The sequence below is a fragment of the Micromys minutus genome, assembly GCF_963924665.1.
Source record: "Micromys minutus genome assembly, chromosome: 1".
Taxonomy (NCBI): Eukaryota; Metazoa; Chordata; class Mammalia; order Rodentia; family Muridae; genus Micromys; species Micromys minutus.
This window is the reverse complement of record NC_137969.1, coordinates 150,035,105-150,055,652: the sequence shown is the minus strand read 5'-3', so window position 1 is coordinate 150,055,652 and position 20,548 is coordinate 150,035,105. Positions and strand designations below refer to the sequence as shown.

The 20,548-nt window shown below is 45.3% G+C and overlaps 1 protein-coding gene across 1 annotated transcript in view; it reads left to right on the top strand.

Moving 5' to 3' along the window:
• Positions 1–15,784: 15,784 nt before the first annotated feature.
• Positions 15,785–20,548, top strand: part of GALNT14 (polypeptide N-acetylgalactosaminyltransferase 14) — a gene marked incomplete at both ends in the record, with an annotated part of 213,616 nt that continues 208,852 nt past the window's right edge. Inside the window, one exon of the mRNA XM_080936800.1 lies at positions 15,785–15,913. Within this exon, the coding sequence (XP_080792926.1) occupies positions 15,785–15,913 (129 nt within the window). The remainder of the gene's footprint in view (positions 15,914–20,548) is intronic.

Sequence of the window (20,548 nt, the reverse complement as noted above, 5' to 3'; positions counted from 1 at the left end):
TTTCCTTGGATTCTGCTTCCAAGAGCTCTTACTGGCTTATCTAGGCATTAGTTTTTATTTTAAAAATAAACTTTCCTTTACTTTGGCTAGCACAAGTATAGCGTTGTTCTTTAGAGTGAAAAAAAGTGAACACAGGGAACCAGTGTTCCAGCATGCAATAAGGCAAGTGGTTTCTACTTGGATATAAGATGAACCTGGAAGGGCCATGTTTGCTGATGTTAGAGCCAAGAACACATTGTTAGAAGAAATGACCAGATCTATCACATTGGTGTATAGCTAAGATGAAAGCTAGTCTTCTGTTTGTGTATATTGTTGACATCATCCATTGGCCACAGTTGAGAGAGGAAAGTGTTCCTACTTGGACAGCTGACCTAGAATGAATGAGTTGTCATGATGGGTAGAGGCCATCTATGACACTGGCCTCAAGACTGACATTCACAGTGGATCTTGTAGACTTGGGAAGGGTAGTGACACTGAAAAGCTAGAAAGAACTGGTTCAGTTCCCTCTTTCCCTCTACCTCTCTTTTTCCCTCCCACACACTCTCCCTCCCTCCCTCCCTCCCTCCCTCCCTCCTTCCCCCCTTTCTCTTTCTCTCTCATCTCGCTTTTTATGTTCTTCCTCTTCTTCTCTCCCTCTCTTAATGGCGATCTTTACTCCTTTTTAAAAGATTATTGGTAGTGGAAGAGCTCAGGATCTTGTAAAATTGCACATGCTTCTATTTCCTTTTGTATAGAGTCTCAGCTTCAGTTAAATATGGTCAGGTGTTCAAGGGTGCAGATATGGCATTCACCTCTCTGCATGCAGATTGCCAGCTAGTCAGCCAGTGTTTACTGTGCATCCCCTGGGTGCCCGTTTCTATAGCAGGTGTTCTGTGAACTCAGTGAACACTTGTGAAGAAAACAGTTAATTGACTGCTCGATGTGTTGTTCTGTTGGAAGAGTTCTGATGCTTTGGTGGGCATTGCTAGGGCAACCGGACCAAGAGTCTCATCATTAATTAATTCTGCAGCAATTGCACCCAACCCCTGTTAAACAGAAAGGAAATAGGTTGGAATAATTTTCTTCTCAGTGATGAGTTGAAGAGAAATACAGTTGAAAAGGCTTTATCCTGTTTTTAAAGTTACTGGAACAAGACAGGCAGGGCACCATTGTAGGGAGAGTTAGGTTGAAATTGTCTGTCTTGTAACCAAGCAGAGGATCAGCAGCACAACCCTTGAATATTTCCTTTGGAGATAATGAAGGCTCAGCATTAGGGGGTCTCACATGGGTCAACTTCTGTTGCCCAGTTATTATTTAGGTTTATGGAAAGGTAGGCTGTATAATTAGGGCTCCTGAGAAGATCCACTTAGAATGGTTCTTATAGACACATCTGGGGGTTCATGAAGAAAAGTACGCATGTGTATTCTGCCGAAGTAGTTATTTGTGTTGCTGTGTGTATTGCCCTTGAGTACTGTGAGATACTTTGCTATGTATGTAATGAATTGCATTTCTTTGCTTAAGTCAGTTTAAAGATTTTTCTTTCCACACCATTAATGAGTTTCACGTCTCAATCCACACTGCAAGTCTTAAGAAGTTATAAGCTATTTAGCATCCCATTCAGTGCATGATGCTCTTTACCACCACCTAATGGCAAGGTCCTTAAAGTGTGAGGCCCCTAAAAAGGAATGAAATAGGCTGGGAGCCAAACAGTAGTAGCTCTTCAGCTGTTTCTTATGCCAGTTTCCCCAAAGTTTGAAACCAGAGGAATTGTTTTCTTGAAGACACTAGAAGAACATTTATTTATGGCAAGCTCATTCTATTGTAGGTGCAAGGGAAATTTGGAGAAACGAGTTGCTTGTCATTGGTCTTGTCCTGGCTTCACTTCATACAGACTACTCCAATGGTTCTAGATTACAATTCTATGTGCAATCCTGGAGAATTATTTACTCCAGGTTTTCTGACATCACTATGGCTAAAATCAACCAATAACATAGGACCTTGTTAGAATTGAAGCAATCTTTGATGCATATAAGTACTTAAACATCAACAAGGAATATAGTGACAGTGTAGTTTGGAGTTATATCTGCATCTAGATTTGTGTGAAGTAAATAATATTTATTAACTGCCTTGGTTTCAGTCACTTGGTATGCATTACTATCTCCTCCTGTATCAAAAGAATGGACTCCATTTAAAAGATGGGGGAATTGAACTGAAGAAAAATTAAGTACTTTGCTGATCTAAAAAATAACTCTAGGTTGAAAGATATTGAAAATTAGTTTGGTTGGTAAAGTAGGGGCAGAACATTAAAAGGGATTTTTATAGCTATGCCAAGCTTCCAGAGTCATTCTTACATTGAGCCACAAAACTTCTATGATTGGCAGAATGCAAACCAGAATTCTAGCTGCAAGAGAGCCTGCAAGTGTTTCTAGCTGCAAGAAAGGCTGGAAGTGTTGGCCTTTTCAACTCTGCTAGGTAACATAGTTTCAGTCTATCATCAAGGAAAGAGTTTTCTGACAAGCAGAAAATGACTCAAATAAGGCAGCCAAACAAGAGTCACAAGTTTAGCAGAGTTGCTGACAGAGTTAGTGGTGTTTCTGGTGATGGACAAAGTTAGTAATATATTCCCTGAAACTACTTCTTTATATTCTCTTTTATGAGACCACTGAAGTGCAAGGAAATAGTTGCTTTAAAACATTCACAGAGCAAAAATACTGTCAAGTGTTTTTAGTATGTTTACCATATTGCTAAGTACTAGGGAAATAAAGGGGCAAAAGGCATACCCCTTTCCCTTGAGGTGATGGTTTGGGCAGCTTTACAAAATCTGAATAGTGGCAGTGGGTAACTAGCTGTGATGGTTCATATAGGTTGTTAACTTGATAGGGTCTAGAATCACCAAAAAGGTAAACCTCTAGGCACGTCTATCTGGGAAGGGCTCTCTAGATTAGGTTATTCAAAATGAGAAGATCCACCCTGGATGTGGACTGCACCACTTCATGGGCTGAGGTCCTATGTTTAAAAAAGGAGAAAGTGAACTGAATCTAGCACTCATTTCCCTTTGTCTCCTGACTAAAGATCATCTACCCCACACTCCTGCTGCCATACTTTCACTACTATGATGTTTGTAACCTTAAACTGTGAGCCAATATAAAGTATACTTCTTCTGAATTGTTCTTTTCTGGTATTTTAATACAGCCTCAAGAAAAGTAATAATGTAGTCTATAGCACTCTATCAAATGTCCTGATGGCAACTCTGTAAGATCAGGTTTCTGAGGCCACTTCCAAAAAGAGTATGAACAGGATCAGAAGGACATACCCACGTCCGAGTCAGGGCCATCTAGAGGCAAATCCCAGGCCAATTCCTAACCTGAGGAAAGAACAATCTTGATGAGATCTCACAGCTGGTTGTGATGCTAGGAAAAGACACAAGCTTCACTCACTATGGTACCCTGAGCTTCACGTGGGGTCTAAGTGTCTCCATAATCACTGTTCCCTTTGCTGACTTGTGCAGTTGCTCGCTGGCCCTTCTTGCATTTATTGTTCTGAATGCTTTTGTTTGTTCTGAGTTTGTAAAGCTTGTCTGGTTTTGCTCTGATTTTGTGGTCAAACTATGGCCTTCTAGAGCTTACAACACCCAGAGGTACTTTCCAAAAAACAGACCAAAGAGAACAGGGCCTTAGTCAGTTGATCTTAAGGATCTGACTTCTCAAGGTGAAGCTGCTCCCTGGAAAGAATGATATTTGCCCCTCTTTCTGAGGAGAAAACTCAGGATTACAGCTTTCATCTATAGCACTGCTGGGCTATCTCAAGCTGATCACTTTCTGCTAGTGAATTCTTTTCCTTGCAGTGTTGATTAGTTTCTTAATGACAGCAAAGGACTAATAATGGAGAAACCTGCTCAGTGAACATAATCACTGTGACTAGGAGTGTGACAGAGACATTGAGAAGAGTGTCTTTCAGCTATTCATGTCTGATAGGAAAGAGCTAGCATTCTGAAGCAGGTCTCTAGTGGTTAGAAGAAAGAGAAACATAGGGGAGGAGTAAAGAAGAGCAGAAACAGGAGGGTAGAGGGGACAAAGAGAAGAGAGACAGAGAGGAGTAGAAAGATGGGAGGTGGGGAAAGAGGGGGATGGAGGGAAGAAAAAGAGAGAGGAGATAGGGGAGAGAGAGTGAGCGAGGGAGAGAGGGGGAGGGGGAGAGAGTGTGTAGAAAATGAGGGAAGGAGAGAGAAAATGATTAGGGCTGGTTTTAATTTTTCTTTCCTACCCTCCACCACTTATTCAGGTTCTATCATTAGCTTAGTAGCTTTGGAACTGCCCATTAATATGTCCTTGTCTCTACATGTCCTGGATAGTCTGATGTCAACTTGACACAAGCTAGAATCATCAGAGCTGAAGGAGTCTCAACTGAGAAAATGCCTGTATAAGATCAGCCCACAGATAAGCCTGTAGGGCATTTCCTTGTTAGTGATTGATGAGGGAAGGTCCAGACCATTGTGAGTCTTTGCCATCCCTGGCCTGATGGTCCTGAGTTCTATATAAAAGCAGGCTGAGCAAGCCATGAAGGGCAGGCCAATAAAGCAGCACCCCTTCATAACCTCTGCATTGACTCCTGCATCCAGGTTACTGCCCTGTTTGGGTTCTCATCCTGATTTTGATGGTGAACAGTAATATGAAAGTGTGAACCAAATAAACTCTTTCCTTTCTAGTCACATCTGCTATTCACTAGTTTCTTTTGTCCTTACAGCAATAGTAACACTATCTACCACACTACATAAGGGGTTAAACATTATTTCTGTATTAGCATCCAAGGGGCATTTCCACTCAGCTCCTGCAAATGAAATTTCATGCTACCACCAACAACCATCCCCTGTCCGCCTCCAACAACACACACCAGTGCAAACTTCAGAGTCATTTTCTGCTCCCTAGAGATTGCTTTGTCTTAGAAAGACCAAAAAGAAAAACCCATCAGCCGTCAAGGATTTTAATTATTTATTTTTAATTACACAAGCGATCGTTGAACATGCTCCAGCAGTAAAAAATTCACACAATACATATAAAATGAAAATCTCCACAGGTGAAGAATCTTAAATAGCTCTGTTTTTAACCTGGCAATTCCAAGCTCTGCTGTTGCCCAGTTTTGGGAGTAGTAGAGAATTTGGCAGGGGTTATGGAAGGTCACATTTGTATACAGGGAAGGATGGGGAAGTGAAATGGTCATTAAGAACTGAGCAGTAAGGAATGAACTCTTAGAATTAATTTCCTGTTCCTCAGAAAGGAATGAGATAGAGGAGCATGAGCCCCACCCCTGTGGAGACTCACCTCTCTAACCCAGGGGTTCACAACCTGTGAGATTTTACCCCAAACTAAGACCACCAGAAAACAAAGATATTTGTGATTCATAATAGCACAATTATAGCTATGAAGTAGCAACAAAATAATTTTGTGGTTGGGGGTCACCACAATATGAGGAACTATATTAAAGAGTCACAGCATTAGGGAAGTTGAGAACCATGGCTATAACCCAAGCTGCCTCTAGTCTGGGAGCATTGGAGGCAAAGACTCAGCACTCTGGTCATATTTAGTCAATGCAAATGGGAAGGTTTTTGTCAAATTCATCTTTTTTTCCCAATGACATCACAATAGTAAGTTTCCCCCCTATGACTTAATAAACCCGTTTATAAATTTGTTCCAAAGGTAAATGGATGTGGGCCAGGGTTTAGAAGAGGATTTAGGGAATACTGCATGGCAGATAAGACAGAGGATATCGGAAAACAGAGATTAGTCCTTCACCTTGAAGATATCGACACCAATCTTCAGAAAAGTTGGGTCTCCTGACACAAACCACACAAGCAGTAAACACCCTGGAGACACACTGGAAACAGTTTATGCATTGAGATTCTAGATGGCCTCTGTGAGCTACTGAGAGGACCTGGGGATGTAGAAGCAAGTCTCAGTCCATACCACTGCTGTTTACCTCAGGGAATTATTGCCAGAGTAGCTGGTGAAGTGATGGAAGTTAAGTGCCACTCAATGGCCAAGCAACGTTTGAATACAAAACAGTGAACTTTTAGTACTGAGAAAATAAACATTCTTACTTATCTGTGGTTGTGTTTCTTAAAACATGATTATCACTTAACTGGATCAAAATTCTTGGGAATTTAGCCCAGGGAAGATTTGCTCTTGTTTCATTTTGATTTGCATCATCTCTTTGAGTTCTCTAGAAATTTGATGATGGACTCAGATTTATATGAGGTGGGCATTGTTTTTAATTCAGTTACGTGTACTGTGAGGTGTGATGTGGTTATGTTGGAGGATGTCTTTAAGAGAATATATGCGAACATAGTTCTGAGTTGCTTAGGCTTATTATTTGGTTGGGTATGTCTAATCTGCAGTCCAGAGGCTGCATGCATCCCAGACGTAGGCTAGAGTCATCAGAGAGGAAGGAGCCTCAGTTGAGGAAACACCTCTGTGAGATCCATTTATAAGGCATTTTCTTAATTAGTAGTCAGTGGTGGAGGTCACAATCCATTGTGGGTTGGTGTTATCTTTGGGCTGGTGGTCCTGGGTTCTGTAAGAAAGCAGGCTGAACAAGCCAGGGGAAGTAGGCCAGCAAGCAGTACTCTTCCATGGCCTCTGCATCAGCTCCTGCCTCCAGGATCCTGACCTGCTTGAGTTCCTGTCCTGGCTTCCTTTATGAGGACCGTGATGTGGAAACAGAATAAATCCTCAACAACTTGCTTTTCAGTCATGGGTTTATTATTTTTGTTTGTTTTGTTTTGTTTTGTTTTTGTTGTAACAACAGAAACCCTAAGCCATTGGTATAGAACATGTGTTGAGAGTACTATAAATATATTATCCATACATGTTTAAGCTAATTTTATAATCAAATGGTCAATTCTCCAGTTGACTCTGAATTAGTCAGTCAGTCTTTATTTTCTTCTTCTTTGCCCCCTTTTGTCTTTTGGTCTTTTTAAAGAAGGGTTTCTTTGTGTTTCCCTGGCTATCCTGGAACTTGCTCTGTAGACCAGGCTGGCCTCAAATTCAGAAATCTGCCTGACTTTGTCTCCTATACTGTGGTTAAAGCAGTATGGTACCTGATAATTCTGAGTCTTTCTAATGGTTAAAGAGTGGTTGATATAGAGCTGGTAGTTCCTGTGTGGCCTTTCTCTTCTCTTCCTCGGTGTCCCCCCCCCCCCTTTTTAACAGTACTAGTGAGGACTTAGTTCTCTCTTCTCATCTTGCCTGTCTGAGATGTCTGTCAGATCAAAAGACAGAGGCAGTGGGACATCCTTCCCATTGTAGGTAGGCCTACAGGTAGCATTGAATTGATCTGAATGCATCTAATAAACCAGTGGCTACCATGTATGTGTGCCTAGAGAATCGGTCTGTAAACTTTTGGTAGGCAGGTGAGGTGCAAGCAGGGAGGGTACAGACAGGTGAGAGGCTGGCAGGTGGGGTGCACACATATAGGGTGCAGGCAGGTGACATACAGACAGATGAGGTGCAGGAAGGTGAGGTTCAGGCAGGTGAAGCGCAGGCAGGTGAGGTGCAGACAGGTGAGAGGCTGGCAGGTGGGGTGCAGACAGGTGAGAGGCTGGCAGGTGGGGTGCAGACAGGTGAGAGGCTGGCAGGTGGGGTGCAGACAGGTGAGAGGCTGGCAGGTGGGGAGCAAACAGGTGAGAGACAGGCAGGTGGGGTGCAGACAGGTGAGAGGCTGGCAGGTGGGGTGCAGACAGGTGAGAGACAGGCAGGTGGGGTGCAGACAGATGAGAGACAGGCAGGTGGGGTGCAGACAGGTGAGAGGCAATTCAGATGATGTGGAGACAGGCAAGATTTAAGCAGGTGAGGTGGAAGCAGATGAGACAGAGGCTGACAAGATAGACACTGGTGACTTCTTAAAAGCAAAATTATTTCCTTAATTTCAACGAACAAATGGATTTGAAATCTGTTGTTTCAAACTCAATGGCAGAAAGATAAGATCACAGGTGAAATTCCCACCTTAAGAGCTATTTAACCTTGTGTGAAACAAAGCTTTGTTTTTTAGTGATATTCTCTACACTTTATACCCTGTCCCATCTCAGCATAGGGGCCCAAGACAGAGATGAATCAGAGAAATTTACTAATGAACTCACGAAGACAGACACACGTACAGACACAGACACGCACTCATCACACACACACACACACACACACACACACACACACACACACCCTAGATTGTCTTTATATATTTTGTGAGTAGCTGGCAGGGTCTCTTGTAGGGGTGGCTGCATTTTATTGATTTGTAAAAGGCCTTTTATTCTTTTCTTATTGCAAATGTATCAACTACCTCAGGAACTTTGGATGAAAAGGTAAAAATGTTTTGTCAGCACCAGTGAGTTGGGATCCAAATGAGTGATGTTTTTAATCAGAAACACTCACCAGGCCAGTTGAAAAGGAGAAGCAGAAACACAAGAAACAGAAACCCTTGCTCCTCCTCCCCCAACTACCTTTACTATTAACACGTTCTGGGAGCTCGAATGCCTGGGAAAGAAGACAGGACTGGCTCCTAGGCAGAGCTGGGTTTCTGCTGCAGGAATCAGCAGGAACCTTCACTGGCATGCCGTGCCGTGCCATAAAGCTGCTTCCCCTGTTCTTATGTAATACGTCTTTGCAACTTAAACCTTTAATTAACCAGAGATGTCATCAAGAAAAGTTTGCCAAGGAAGAGGATGCCTGGTTTAATTAAAAAGATCTTTAATAGTTATTAAGGAAATCAATTTGGAATTCAGGCCTGGGAGCAGAGAGGGGGAAGGAATCAGTGAGGGGAACCTTCCCATCTCTCTGGTAATGGATTTTACCCTGGGGTCTGCACTGCTTCAGCCCCCCAGGCTGGTGGTCCAGCACTGGAGAGGGATGCTTGTCACTCACTGTCTTTGGATCTGCATGCCGGATGGGAGAGGCAGTTCTGTCTTGATACAGAGGAAGACAACCTTTCTGGAATGCAGTTATCCAGGCAATCAAAAGAAATAGGAAACCATTTATAAATTGAAAATCTCCCACCTTATAAGTATAAACGATTTTCTTTTTCCAAAATAGATGCATTATTTTTCCCCCAAGGATTTGTGCTGAGACTGTACATCTGGCCTCTTTTCCATTACTGTTCCCACTGACCTTTGTCGGATCAAGCCAGAGAAGGGGATTTGCCTCTTTTGTGCACAAGAGAAATATTTTCACTTGTCTCATGAAAATGATGACAAAAGGTGAGCTAGCCAGGGGGTGGGTGAAACAAATTGTCTGTATAGAAAAAACCACAACACTGGATGATATTAATATCATTTTCTGCTGAAACTCAGTTAAGTTCAAATGCTAAGAGCACTTTCCGAATAATCTTTGTCTAATTAATATTTGTACTGCACTTAGTGAGCAAAATGGAAGACAGGTGCAGAGCATGGCTCGAAAAATGACTTTCCTGTTGGGATATAGTTAATTTTCAGTTGGACCAAGGCAACTCTAGCTAGGAGTCATATTGTCACCCAACTGAGAGACACATGAGGAGGGCCCAGGTCTTTAGTGCTCAAGCCTTTGTTCATATTGCCTGCTTTTATTTTCTGAGGTGTGTGTGTGTGTGTGTGTGTGTGTGTGTGTGTGTGTGTGTGCACAGAGGTAGTCTATTTATTTATATTCCTCAGAGCAAACAGCTCAGAGTCTGAGCTTATATTTGTTGTTTTGCTGATTATCTAGAAACTTCTGGGTTTAGTGGCTTCTCTATCTCCACTCCCAGAAATATCTGGGTTCCTTGTTCCTCTTGGCCCATCAAACCTAGGGAAGAATGTTCCTGGGAGCATGGTGTATGGTGAAGAGGGGTGGGATTTCAGCAGGGTAGATATGGTATAGTCCACGCTGGCCGTGAACATACTGTCTTGCGATTAGTCAGTCATGCAGATTTTCTGGGCTACAATTTCTTCAAGTACAAACCAAAGAATGCTGAACTCTTCATTCCCAAGAGAGTCAGTGATTTTTAAGGTTCCTCGTTGGATCCTATGATTGGGTCATCTGACCCATTTCCCCTTTGTGTCTCAAAGGTAAGAGGATGTGTTTGTGTCCACAAGTGTTTGTAAACTCACAAGCAGCAGGCTAGATCCAGGTTGCATACTAGTTTTGTTTACTCCACTTGTTTCCCTCCCCCATTTTTTGGTAAGGAGAGGGGGTATTGAGTTAGGTACCCACAGTTAAGATCCAGGAGACCTCATGATGTTACATCATCATCTAGACATCTGTTTCTATTGATACTCTGAAAAGAACATGACTGCAGTTGATCTGTGATTAGTGTGTCACTGTACCCGACACACGAATGCTCCCCGCACTGCTGGCTTCTTCCTGTTTCTCTGCTGCCTCTCATTTCATCCATCTGTGTTACACTCATGGCTTATGGGCATCTGGGCCCGAGGGAATTGGGAGGGTGACTGCATTCTGAGTTCAGGAACTCCTTGGCCATCTATGAGCTACTACAGAGGTGAATTTGTTGTGTGGATGGGATCTGATGACATGTGCCACACAAAGCCAGCTAGGTTTGTCCAGATTGTCAACAACAGTCTCCGATGTGGCATTTAGGGTGTCTCAAATCCAATATATATCTTTGCTCATGGAGCAAAGATCCAAATTTCAAGCAATCTTTCTTCTAGAAACTTCACTGGAAATCCTCCTGTTAGTCATCAAATTTATTATCTATACCGGAAATGCCCAGACCATGAGAGGCAAAGTTGTTGACAATTCTAGAAAAATGAACAGAAGGAACCCAAGCAAACAGAGGCATGACGTCATTCTTCTCAGACTGTAATGCCTGCTAGTGACTCCATGTAAAATGTTCCTTGGCCTCTGGTGATTGTTTTAAAGTTTCGACTGTCCACCGCTTAGGGCAGGCATGCTTGGCTCCTCTTTGTGGAAGTTTTAGATGGATTGGAGAGACCTATACAATTTAGTTACTTCTGAGACTCAGGTTTCCCCTTCACTTTGACCTTAGGCTCATGCCTTCACACTGAAGCCTACCAAGAAAGATGACTGTGTTTGACTATTTCCCTTTGATCTGTGGGTTCTAGGGCATGACTATTCTTCAGACTGTGTTCCTTTTGACAGTCCTCATTAGCTAATCTGGGTTAAAGATTTTTCCCGTTTTTTTTTTTTTTCCTTTATTAAGCTGAGTCACTCCTCCACACTAGTTAGAACAGTGCATTTTCTATGCAAAAGATGGAGGAGGGGCTGCCACCACTGACATCAAACCAGTTTCTACAACTAGCTAAGACCTATCATTGTAGCAGTAGTGAATTTCACACTTGGCATTTGGATAAGGAACAAAGAAAGTTTGGGGGCATTTCAAAATAATGAAAAAGCGGGCTTTTGAAATGCAAAAATCTAAACCTCTTTCAAGGAAGCAAATTACACGGTAGTGCATAGGAAAAAAAAAAAAAAAAGATGAAGGGAAGGGCTGAGGGATCGTGAGCACAACGTAAAAATGTTTAATAGATAAAGATCTAGAGAGGTGACCATTAGACGCCTCACCCTTAGATAGAGCCACACAGGTACTCATCAAAGAGAAGAGGAAAAGCGACCTGGCTGTAGTCCTCTGACAAAGATGTACCGGTGTGGCAGAAAGGGTGGGCACGGACTTCTTGGTAGCTCATTCTCTTGTGCCACTCAGCCCGGATGCTTCTATTGCTCTCTGCAGAAAGAGCTCTGGTATGCTTCTATTGCTCTCTGCAGAAAGAGCTCTGGTAGGAGACCCAGGCCATATGATCTTGATAGGCTTTAAGGTAGCAAGAAGAAACCAGAGCGAAGAGGCAGAGGGGGCTGGTGTATTATTTACAGCTAAGACTTGAATAGGGCCCACTGCAGGGGCTGGCTCCCAGACTGTGCCTGTGGGGCTGTGGAATTAAGACAGACATCTCTGAATTCTTCCTATCACTTTTTCTTTTTTCCTTTCTTCTTTGCTGCTGGGGAACCCTGCCAGGGCTGGAGCAGCATGCAAGCCTCTCATCTTACTGTGTTACCATCTGCCAGGCCCTGCTCACCCCCCACCCCAGCCTAGAAGAGGTGAAAGCCTCCACAGAAAGGCCTAGCCTCAGTAGGTCAAAATTTGTGAGGTGACCTCAGGGGCACACCTCACAGGTGGTGGCAGGTTAGGTAGGTATGCACATGGCAAGATACACATACAGACACTCCTGCGAGAACACACATTCACACACACCCTGAACTCACCGTGGGTAGGGAGGATGGATTTGAGGAACCTGATCCAAAGGGAACAAAGGCTGCTGCCTCTGCAGTGAGCCCAAGGAGAGTGACAGGCAGACAGCAAAAGGAAACGCAAGCAAAGTGTGAAAACCCATGGCAAACGCTGCCAGAGAGCATATGCATCGGACTTCACAGCTTCCTCCTGTTTCCAGCTTACGTTTGCTCCATATGCTGCTTTACACAGCTTTCTGGGGCCATAATGGGTTTTATTCCATAGTTTTATACTAACACGGATGACTCACATCTGCTCCAGTACCCAATTTGCTCTCTAATGTCTTCGCCTGTGAGGAGAGAACAGCTTATATGGAACTTCACAATGGCAGCACTGGCACAGAGAGTCCAAATCTGGGGACAAAGGGAGGCTAGACCCTCAAATGCCTGAGCCGAGGTTCTCTGTGAGAATGTCACACGACGCAGGGGCAAACTGGAGCCCAGAGATATAAACTGGCTGAAGGTGGGAAGGCATGAACAAGAGGTAGGCTCTATTTTGGCTGCATGAGACTCCTAATTCAAAGCAGAATTCTTTTAAAATTTTTATTTTCTGCCAAAATTGCTCAGAGACTTTTCTCCCTATATTGGTTGTAATGAGAAAGAAGTAGTTTGGGTTGTCGCCAATGATACAGCTAATCCACCCCGTGGGGGTCACCAGAGCTCTTGCTAGTTAGGCTGATGTGTATGTATGTGTGTGTATTTTGTGTGAGTGTATGTGCACATGTATGTGGATAACCATAGGATAACCTTAGATGCTTTTCTTAGGTATCATCCATCTTGTGTTCTTGAGACACAGTCTCTCACTGAACTGAAACTTGCCAAGCAGACTAGGATATCCCGTGAACTCACAAAGGACGACCTAGCTGTCTCTACCTCTTCAGCTGTGGGTTTACAAGAATACATTTTTTAAGTGAGTTCTGGGAATGGGACTCAGAGCCTTGTGCTTACAAAGCAACCACTGTACATACAGACTGAGCCACTGCCACACCCCGAACTCGGTTATTAAAGACATTAAAATATCTATGCAAGCTTGGGGAACTCTAAATATACTGGATCTCAAGGGAGACCTACAGTGTGGGAACCTGCCTGGAGTCTGATCTGGTTTCCAAAACTTTGAAGACTCACCCATGATGCCTTCCCATTGTAAAGGCACATCCTGGCCCTGCAGCCAAGATCAACATGTCAGCTGGGTCAGTTAATGGCACTTAACAAAACTGCAGTCTTTAGAAATCTTTCAAGGCCCAGGGACTCTTCCCCAGGTGAGAGAAAAACAAAATCCAAAGTCAAGAATTTTAGAAAAAAAAACCCCAAAACTTCGTTCTCCCCAGTGTTAAGTACTCCCCAGTGTTACGGACTCCTGTGCAGCTGTCTCACCCCAGGGCCTTGGTTTCCCCCATACGCCAAACAGCCTGAGTGAAGCTGAGGCTGCACCATCTCAGGAGCTCGGCGGTGGTGTTGTGTAACTGTTTGCCATCTGTTACTCAGAAGCAGCCCCACAAAGCGCTGAGCAATGGACTCCGCTGCTGCAGCGCCTGCCTAGAGCTCTCGGCGTCTCCACAGCTGGCCTGGGAGGTTCTCTGCAGAGCTCACACAGAATACTTTGCAGGCTCAGGAATAGGACTCTAGGGTAAGGCTCTCGGAAGAGCTCCAGGGAGTTCAGAACACTGCAGGAGTGGGTATTCTTACCACTCGCCATTGTTCCCTGGAAAATTATCTACCCAGACCTTTGCTGGCCTGAACAACGCCTAGAGAGAGTAGACCCAACATTCCAGAGGCCACGGGTCTGAAAGAGACAAGTGCTGGACGTCCGTAGGGTCTGTGTGGTGCTCAGTTGCATCCTGAAGTGAGCTGGCAAGCCCTTTCTGGATGATTGAGTTCCAGCTCCAAATTTCTTACCTACATCCGGGCTCCAGGACTCTCCAGGGCCTTTGCCTTATGGCTGAATGACAAGGTATCAAACACTGGAGGTTTTGTGTGGGCGCCTTTGTTTCTGAGCACGTGTTTTGAAGGCTCCTTGGCACTGGGGAAGGAATTTTGGAGACTGACACCCTTTGTCATCTGCAGTCTTGTGGTGCTGCCCCTACCCTAAGCTCTAGCTCTATGAATGAAGAAGGCAGGGGGCATGCCTCTGAGCTACTTTGTTCTCACCTAAAGAAACTTGGAGGTAGCGTTCCTCAAACCAAAAGGACCAGGTTCCAGTGCCCATCACTCCGAAGATTTTGCAAAAACTTTCACCTTTCCTCTGTGAACTCTGAGGTAATCCAGCGTTCACATTTTAAGATGAGGAATTGCCTTAAGATTTAGGGAAGGGAAAGCTGTGATTTGGACTGTTGATGTGCATAGGCTGAGTTAGGAACCACACCTCCCTATTGCAGAGGAGGTTAGAATTTCATCCATCCCACCTGAGGCCTTTGTGGAAGCTGGAGCCAGATTTGCCACTAAATGCAAGTGACTTTAGTCTGTAACTGGAAGATGTATTGCTTAAAAGCAACTGGGAGAGGAATTTTAGAAGATACTTCAGTGAGTGGTCACACTCCCAGGACCACTTTTCCCACAGTTGTGCTGACTTTAGACCCTTCTTTCTGGCAAGCCCGATATTTTACAAGGAGAGAATCCTCGGGGATTTAATTGTGCCTTAATTTTTAAAAAGAACATCTTCCAAGTTAAATTTAGACTAGCTCAGTTTCCCATTAAGAGTAAGTTACCATTTACCTGCTCAAAGGCAAAGAAATACCCCTGGGGAGATGGCTGAACTCGACTTTCGCCCTGAAATGGTCAAGCAAGGAAGCATGAATTTGAGACAGCATCTGGGTCAACCCCACTATCCCTGTGATGGCCCTAGGCTAGCGGACCCTAATGTGAGCAGCGCCCCATAGCAAACAGAAACTCCTCCCAGGCTCACCTGGCGCGGGTTGGTCCTTAAGTATCTGCTTGCTGTTGAAGGCAGCATCCTCGTAACTCATCCCCGCCCAACTCCTCCCAGCACAACCCTAGCCCGGGATGGTCCCAGAGCTGCATCCAAGGTCCCTCAACCTCACGGTGCTCCTCGGTCTGCGGGAGGCGGTAGCGCCACCCGCTTAGAGCCGGGTTCACTCCCGCCCTGCTCTCCCTCGGAGTCAGTCTGTCTGTCGGGCCCGCCCTCCCTCCGCGCTCCCTCCTCCTCGTGCTCCTCCGGGGGTGCCGGGCACAGCCTCGTTTTCCACCTTCCCGGCTGCTCGAGTCAGTTTTCCTCGCGGCGGCAGCGGGCAAAGGCAGCCGCGGCATCTCAGCGGCCGCCGCGGCTCTCTGGTTGGAGCGGGCGCGGGGCTAAGCTGCCCCTCGTCCCTTCTCGGCTGCGTCTCTAGTCTCCCGCACCCCTCGCCGCTCCGTCCCTGGCTGTGGCTTCTCTCCGAAGCCGGCGGGGCAGGATCCCGCCATTCTACATCGGGATCCCAGGAGCAGCGTTTCCCATAGAGCGAGGCACTCGGCGACTCGTGCCCCACCACCCCTGACCGCCGGGGGGTGCCCCAGGGACGCATCGCCACCAAGAGAAGCAGGCAGAGAGGACCATGCGGCGGCTTACTCGCCGCTTGGCGCTGCCCATCTTTGGGGTGCTCTGGATCACTGTGCTGCTGTTCTTCTGGGTCACCAAGAAGAAGTTAGAGGTGCCGCTGGGACCCGAAGTGCAGACCCCCAAGGTATGTCGTTTCGTGGCGCGCTAGGCGCCGGGCACTGACCAATGAAAGGGTGCTTGGTCCACGCACTGGGGTTGAGGGTTCCAAGGCAGGGGCGTCTGGGTGCTGCGAGCGGGTAACAGGCGCGGGAAGCAGCCATTGGGGGGTATTTGAGGAATTTAAGAAGCTTGGGGCGGTTCCATATTCTTGGCGTGTGTAAGTGGCAGTGGGCGTGGGTGGTGGGCGCGCTCTCACAGGCAGAGCAGGGCTCCCAACTTAACTAGCAGTCCGGTGGCCAAGGGGGCGCTGCGGACTAACCACTCTGGGACTGGCGGCCGGTGGATGCCGCTGGAAGGGTCACTGGAGGTGGCTGGGTGAGCGATGCTGGCAACCATGAGAAGTCTGGTGGATGTGCAGACCCCCTTCCCTTTGCTGCCAGGCCCCCGAGGAGGAGGCTGCTGACTGGGGTGCTGTGCGCACGGGAGCAACACTAGCGAGCCCCCCCCCCCCCCCCCCCCCCGCCCAGACATCCCTGCCCACCTGGCCTGGCCTGGTGCCCCTGGGCTCGGTAAACTGTTCCCCAGCCCATTCACTGCCTTGGAAGTTGAATGCACTCAGAACACCACCGAAGAGCCCATAAAAACAGAAACGTTGTTTCTACCGGCAGGGAGTTGAGGAAATTGGAATCCAAGTGGTTTTTCCAACTCTTGTTTAGCCAGTGCAGCCTAGAGGAGTGGAAGGTTCCCCCTACTGGCTCTCTCTTGAGATTCAGAGTCCCAGTCTTTTTTTCACAGCCTTGAACAGGGGAAACAGAGCGAGGTCTCTGGGGATTTGATGACAACTAAACAATCTTTATGAACCCAGGGCAGTCTCTAAGAGTGGGAGAAGGCCTTAAAGGAGCCTTGGGAAAGAAGAAGACTGATGGACATCACTGTGTTGAACGGGAGTGACTCACGGAAAAGTAGAGTAGGGAGGGCCTACTCTGTGCTGAGTACCTAGTGGGTGCTTTCTTCATAAGTAGTTATTGAATATTGTTCTTATTTTATAGATAGGTTAACAGGTAGAGAGTCTTTAATTAACTCACTTTAGACCATTCTGGATTTGAACTCAGACCTCCACAGAATTTTCCCACTTGGATCCCATAGTCTTCTCTTTAACCAAAGTACACTGGCTCTGTGTTTTGGAATCTTGTTAATGTTAGTTGATCAAAATAAGCATTTAGTTAGCACCCATGGAGCCAGGCTGTATGCTACATGTCATGAGATGCAGAGATCCAGGATTTGCTCCTAGGTGGTAGGTGGCTTTACTCATTAGTGGTCCAGGATGTGCAGGATTGACAGTAAGTGGGTCACTGCAGTGGGAGTCACAGGAGCCTGGGGATTCCTGGAGGAGGATGCAATATGTGAGCTGAGAATGATGGAGCTGTGGCCAGGAGGCAGAGCGCATCCCAAACAGAGAATAAGTTAAGTTGGAAGGAACAATACAGCATAAAGCCTGGGGAGGTCAGAGAAATGAGACAGGGCAGTGTGTGTGGGTCTAGTCTGGAAGGACCACGAATGTTGGAGGTGGTTAAACAGGGTCGTGATGCAGCCGATTGGTGTGTGCATCAGGCAGCCTTTGTAGTCCAGGATCAATTTTCTCAACGACGCAGACCCTGGCCATGAATCTGTAGGTTTTTCTTCCTTTTCCCTAGGTGGTTCTGCTCCGTGTGATGCAGGTAATGATGCCTGCAGGGACATGAACTTTCTGTTTTGTGCTGAATCTCATTACCTTAAGCTGACTTAGTCTTGCCCCAGGGACTGGGGCAAGAGCTCTTTTGCCTTTGGGGCAGACTTTGTCTTTATTCCTCTACAGATTCTTATCTTGGTCTGTGTTCAACACATAGTGACAACAGACAGCCAGGTACCAGGCAAGGTACCAGGCTTGGTGCTACTCTGAGGAGTCTGTCCTGTCCAGTTGGAGTGTATGAGGTAAACTCTGGGGATGCTGGTGTAGAGAAGCAGATGATAGTCCCATATCAGGAGTATGTCCAAAAGCCTGTCTTTGTCTGAACATTTCATCCACCCCTTATTTTGTATAGTTCTCAAAAGCATTAATTATTTTATAGGTCTTGAAATCTTGACACATTTAGGTGTAACCTTCCCCTCTTTTTGGTTACCGTTTTTCTAGATCCCATTTTCACTTGTGCATGTCTACATATATGCCTTGTGTAAATCTTTTTATGTATGTATGAATGAACATTCCTCTGGATCTTAGTGTGTATGTCTTAGTTATGGTTACTATAGTTGTGCTAAAACATCATGACCAAAAATAAGTTGGGGAGGGGAGGGTTTATTTGGCTTACACTTTCATATCAATGTTTATCACCAAAGGATCAGGACAGGAACTCAAACTGGGTAGAAACTTGGAGGCTGAAGCTGATACAGAGGCCATGGAGGAGTGCTACGTACTGGCTTGCTCTCCATAGCTTGCTTAGCTTGCTTCCCTACAGAATCCAGGACCATCAGCCCAGGGATAGCATGGCCCACAATAGACTGGACCCCATTGTCTTAGTTTTGGTTTTACTGATATAAGCAGACACAATGACAACATTTAATCAGGGATGACTTACAGGTTAAGAGGTTCAGTCCATTATCATCAAGGTGGGAGCATGGTAATGTCCAGGTAGACATGGTGCAAGAGGAGCTGACAGTTCTACATTTTCATCTGAAGGCCACTAGGAGAAGACTGACCTCCAGGCACTTAGGACATGGGTCTTAAAGACCATGCCCACAGTAATACACTTTCTCCAACAAGGTCACACCTACTACAATAAGGCCACACCTTCAAATAGGGCCCCTCCTGAGCCAGGCATATTGAAACCACTGCATCCATTAACCACTAATTAAGAAAATGCCCTATAGGCTTGTCTATAGCTCATATACCAAGTTTATGGAGGCAACCTCTCATTTTAGATTTCTACCTCTCTAATGACTTTAATTTATGGCAAGTTGACATAAAACGACCCTTCACAGTGTGTATCTCAGGAAAGATGAAACCAGAACCATTTTATTTGTTTATTTATTTATCTATTTATTTGTATGAACACAAACTTTCTGTGACATGTCTAAAGGAACACAGTATTCTCCTCCCCCCAACTGGACTTCTTGTTACAATCATCTGGAGTGCTTGGTTGGCACATATTTCTTGGGGTTTATTACAGAAGTTATAATTCTGTGGAATTGGGAGAAGGTCCTAGAATTACTACTTCTGCCATGGAGACCAGGCTAGCTGGGGCAGAAGCTTTGGGACCTTCTTTCTCTGCTTCTCATCTTGAGCTAGGAGCCCTGGGTTTTCAGACATGGCTGTCTGTCCTGTCCTTTTGTGTATGGGGTTTAGGAACTTGAACTAAAGCACTCACAGTTTCATGACAACTGCTTTGCACATTGAACTGTGATTTCAGCCTGAGGTTGTTTTCTTGACAGTAAGAATACAGTTGGCACATTTGCCTACTATAGGGAAAACCAAGGTTTGACTGAGTTAGTGCACTAGGCATTTGTAGGAAACAAGTATGCAACAGTGGGGAAGCCTCTGCTTGGGTATGCAGACACTTTCCTCTTGTTGGGAAGTTTTTGTTGTGGTTGTTTTGTTTTAGATCTGTTTTCCAGTGTAGGGACGAAATGATGTATTTTCTACTGATTATTGTGGTCCATACCACCATAGCGAAAGACAAGTTAACAAGAGAAAAACAAAACAAATCCAGTTGACTGTAGTTTTGAAGATCCAAAGACCAGCCTGGACTGGTGGAGGATGGATTGCTGCAGAGGACACACCCATGGGGAAAACAGTACAGCCCAGTGGCAGGACAGAGAGCAGGCAGCAGCAAGGCCTGTCTGCTCAGATCAGTGCTCCTTAACCTTCCCACACTGGGTCCCTTTCATACAGTTCCTCCTGCTGTGGTGAATCTGAACCATAACATTATTTTCATTGCTACTTCATATCTGTAATTTTGCTACTGTTATGAATCATAATGTAAATATCTGCTAATGTAGGATATCTGGTATGTGAGCCCTGTGAACGGGTCATTTGATCCTTGAGGCCCACAGGTTGAAAACTCTACATTTAGGTTATTTTAACCTCTTGGAGCACCAATTTTTTACTCCTGGTGTGAACAGGACCCTTTATGGAACGAAGGGCTTAGATCTCCTATGAAATAAGGTAGTTCAGAGAATTTTTTTATGGCCATCTGTGACACACAGAGTGTGTTAGATTCATCTCTTAAAGCTGTATGGCTTTCTTTGGTATTTTGTGGCTTGCCCTAGGGAAGAGAGATTTCAGGTTCTTTGCCTTGCCTTGGCAGAGAATGGGGATCAGGAAACAGGAGGAAATGCTCATCAAGAGACTTTGCTTCTGAGACCCTCAGTTTGGTTTTGTTTGTCTTTTAAAGATTTATTCATTTGTTTTATGTATGTGAACTCATTGTCCCTGTCTTCAGACACCAGAAGAGGGCATCAGATCCCATTACAAAAGGTTATGAGCCACCATGTGGTTGGTGAGAATTGAACTCAGGACCTCTGGAAGAGCAGTCGGTGCTCTTAACCTCTGAGCCATCTCTCCAGTCCCTGGTATTTTCTTTAAGCCCCAATACCAGCATGGTGGTGAGGGCCAGCTTATTTCTAA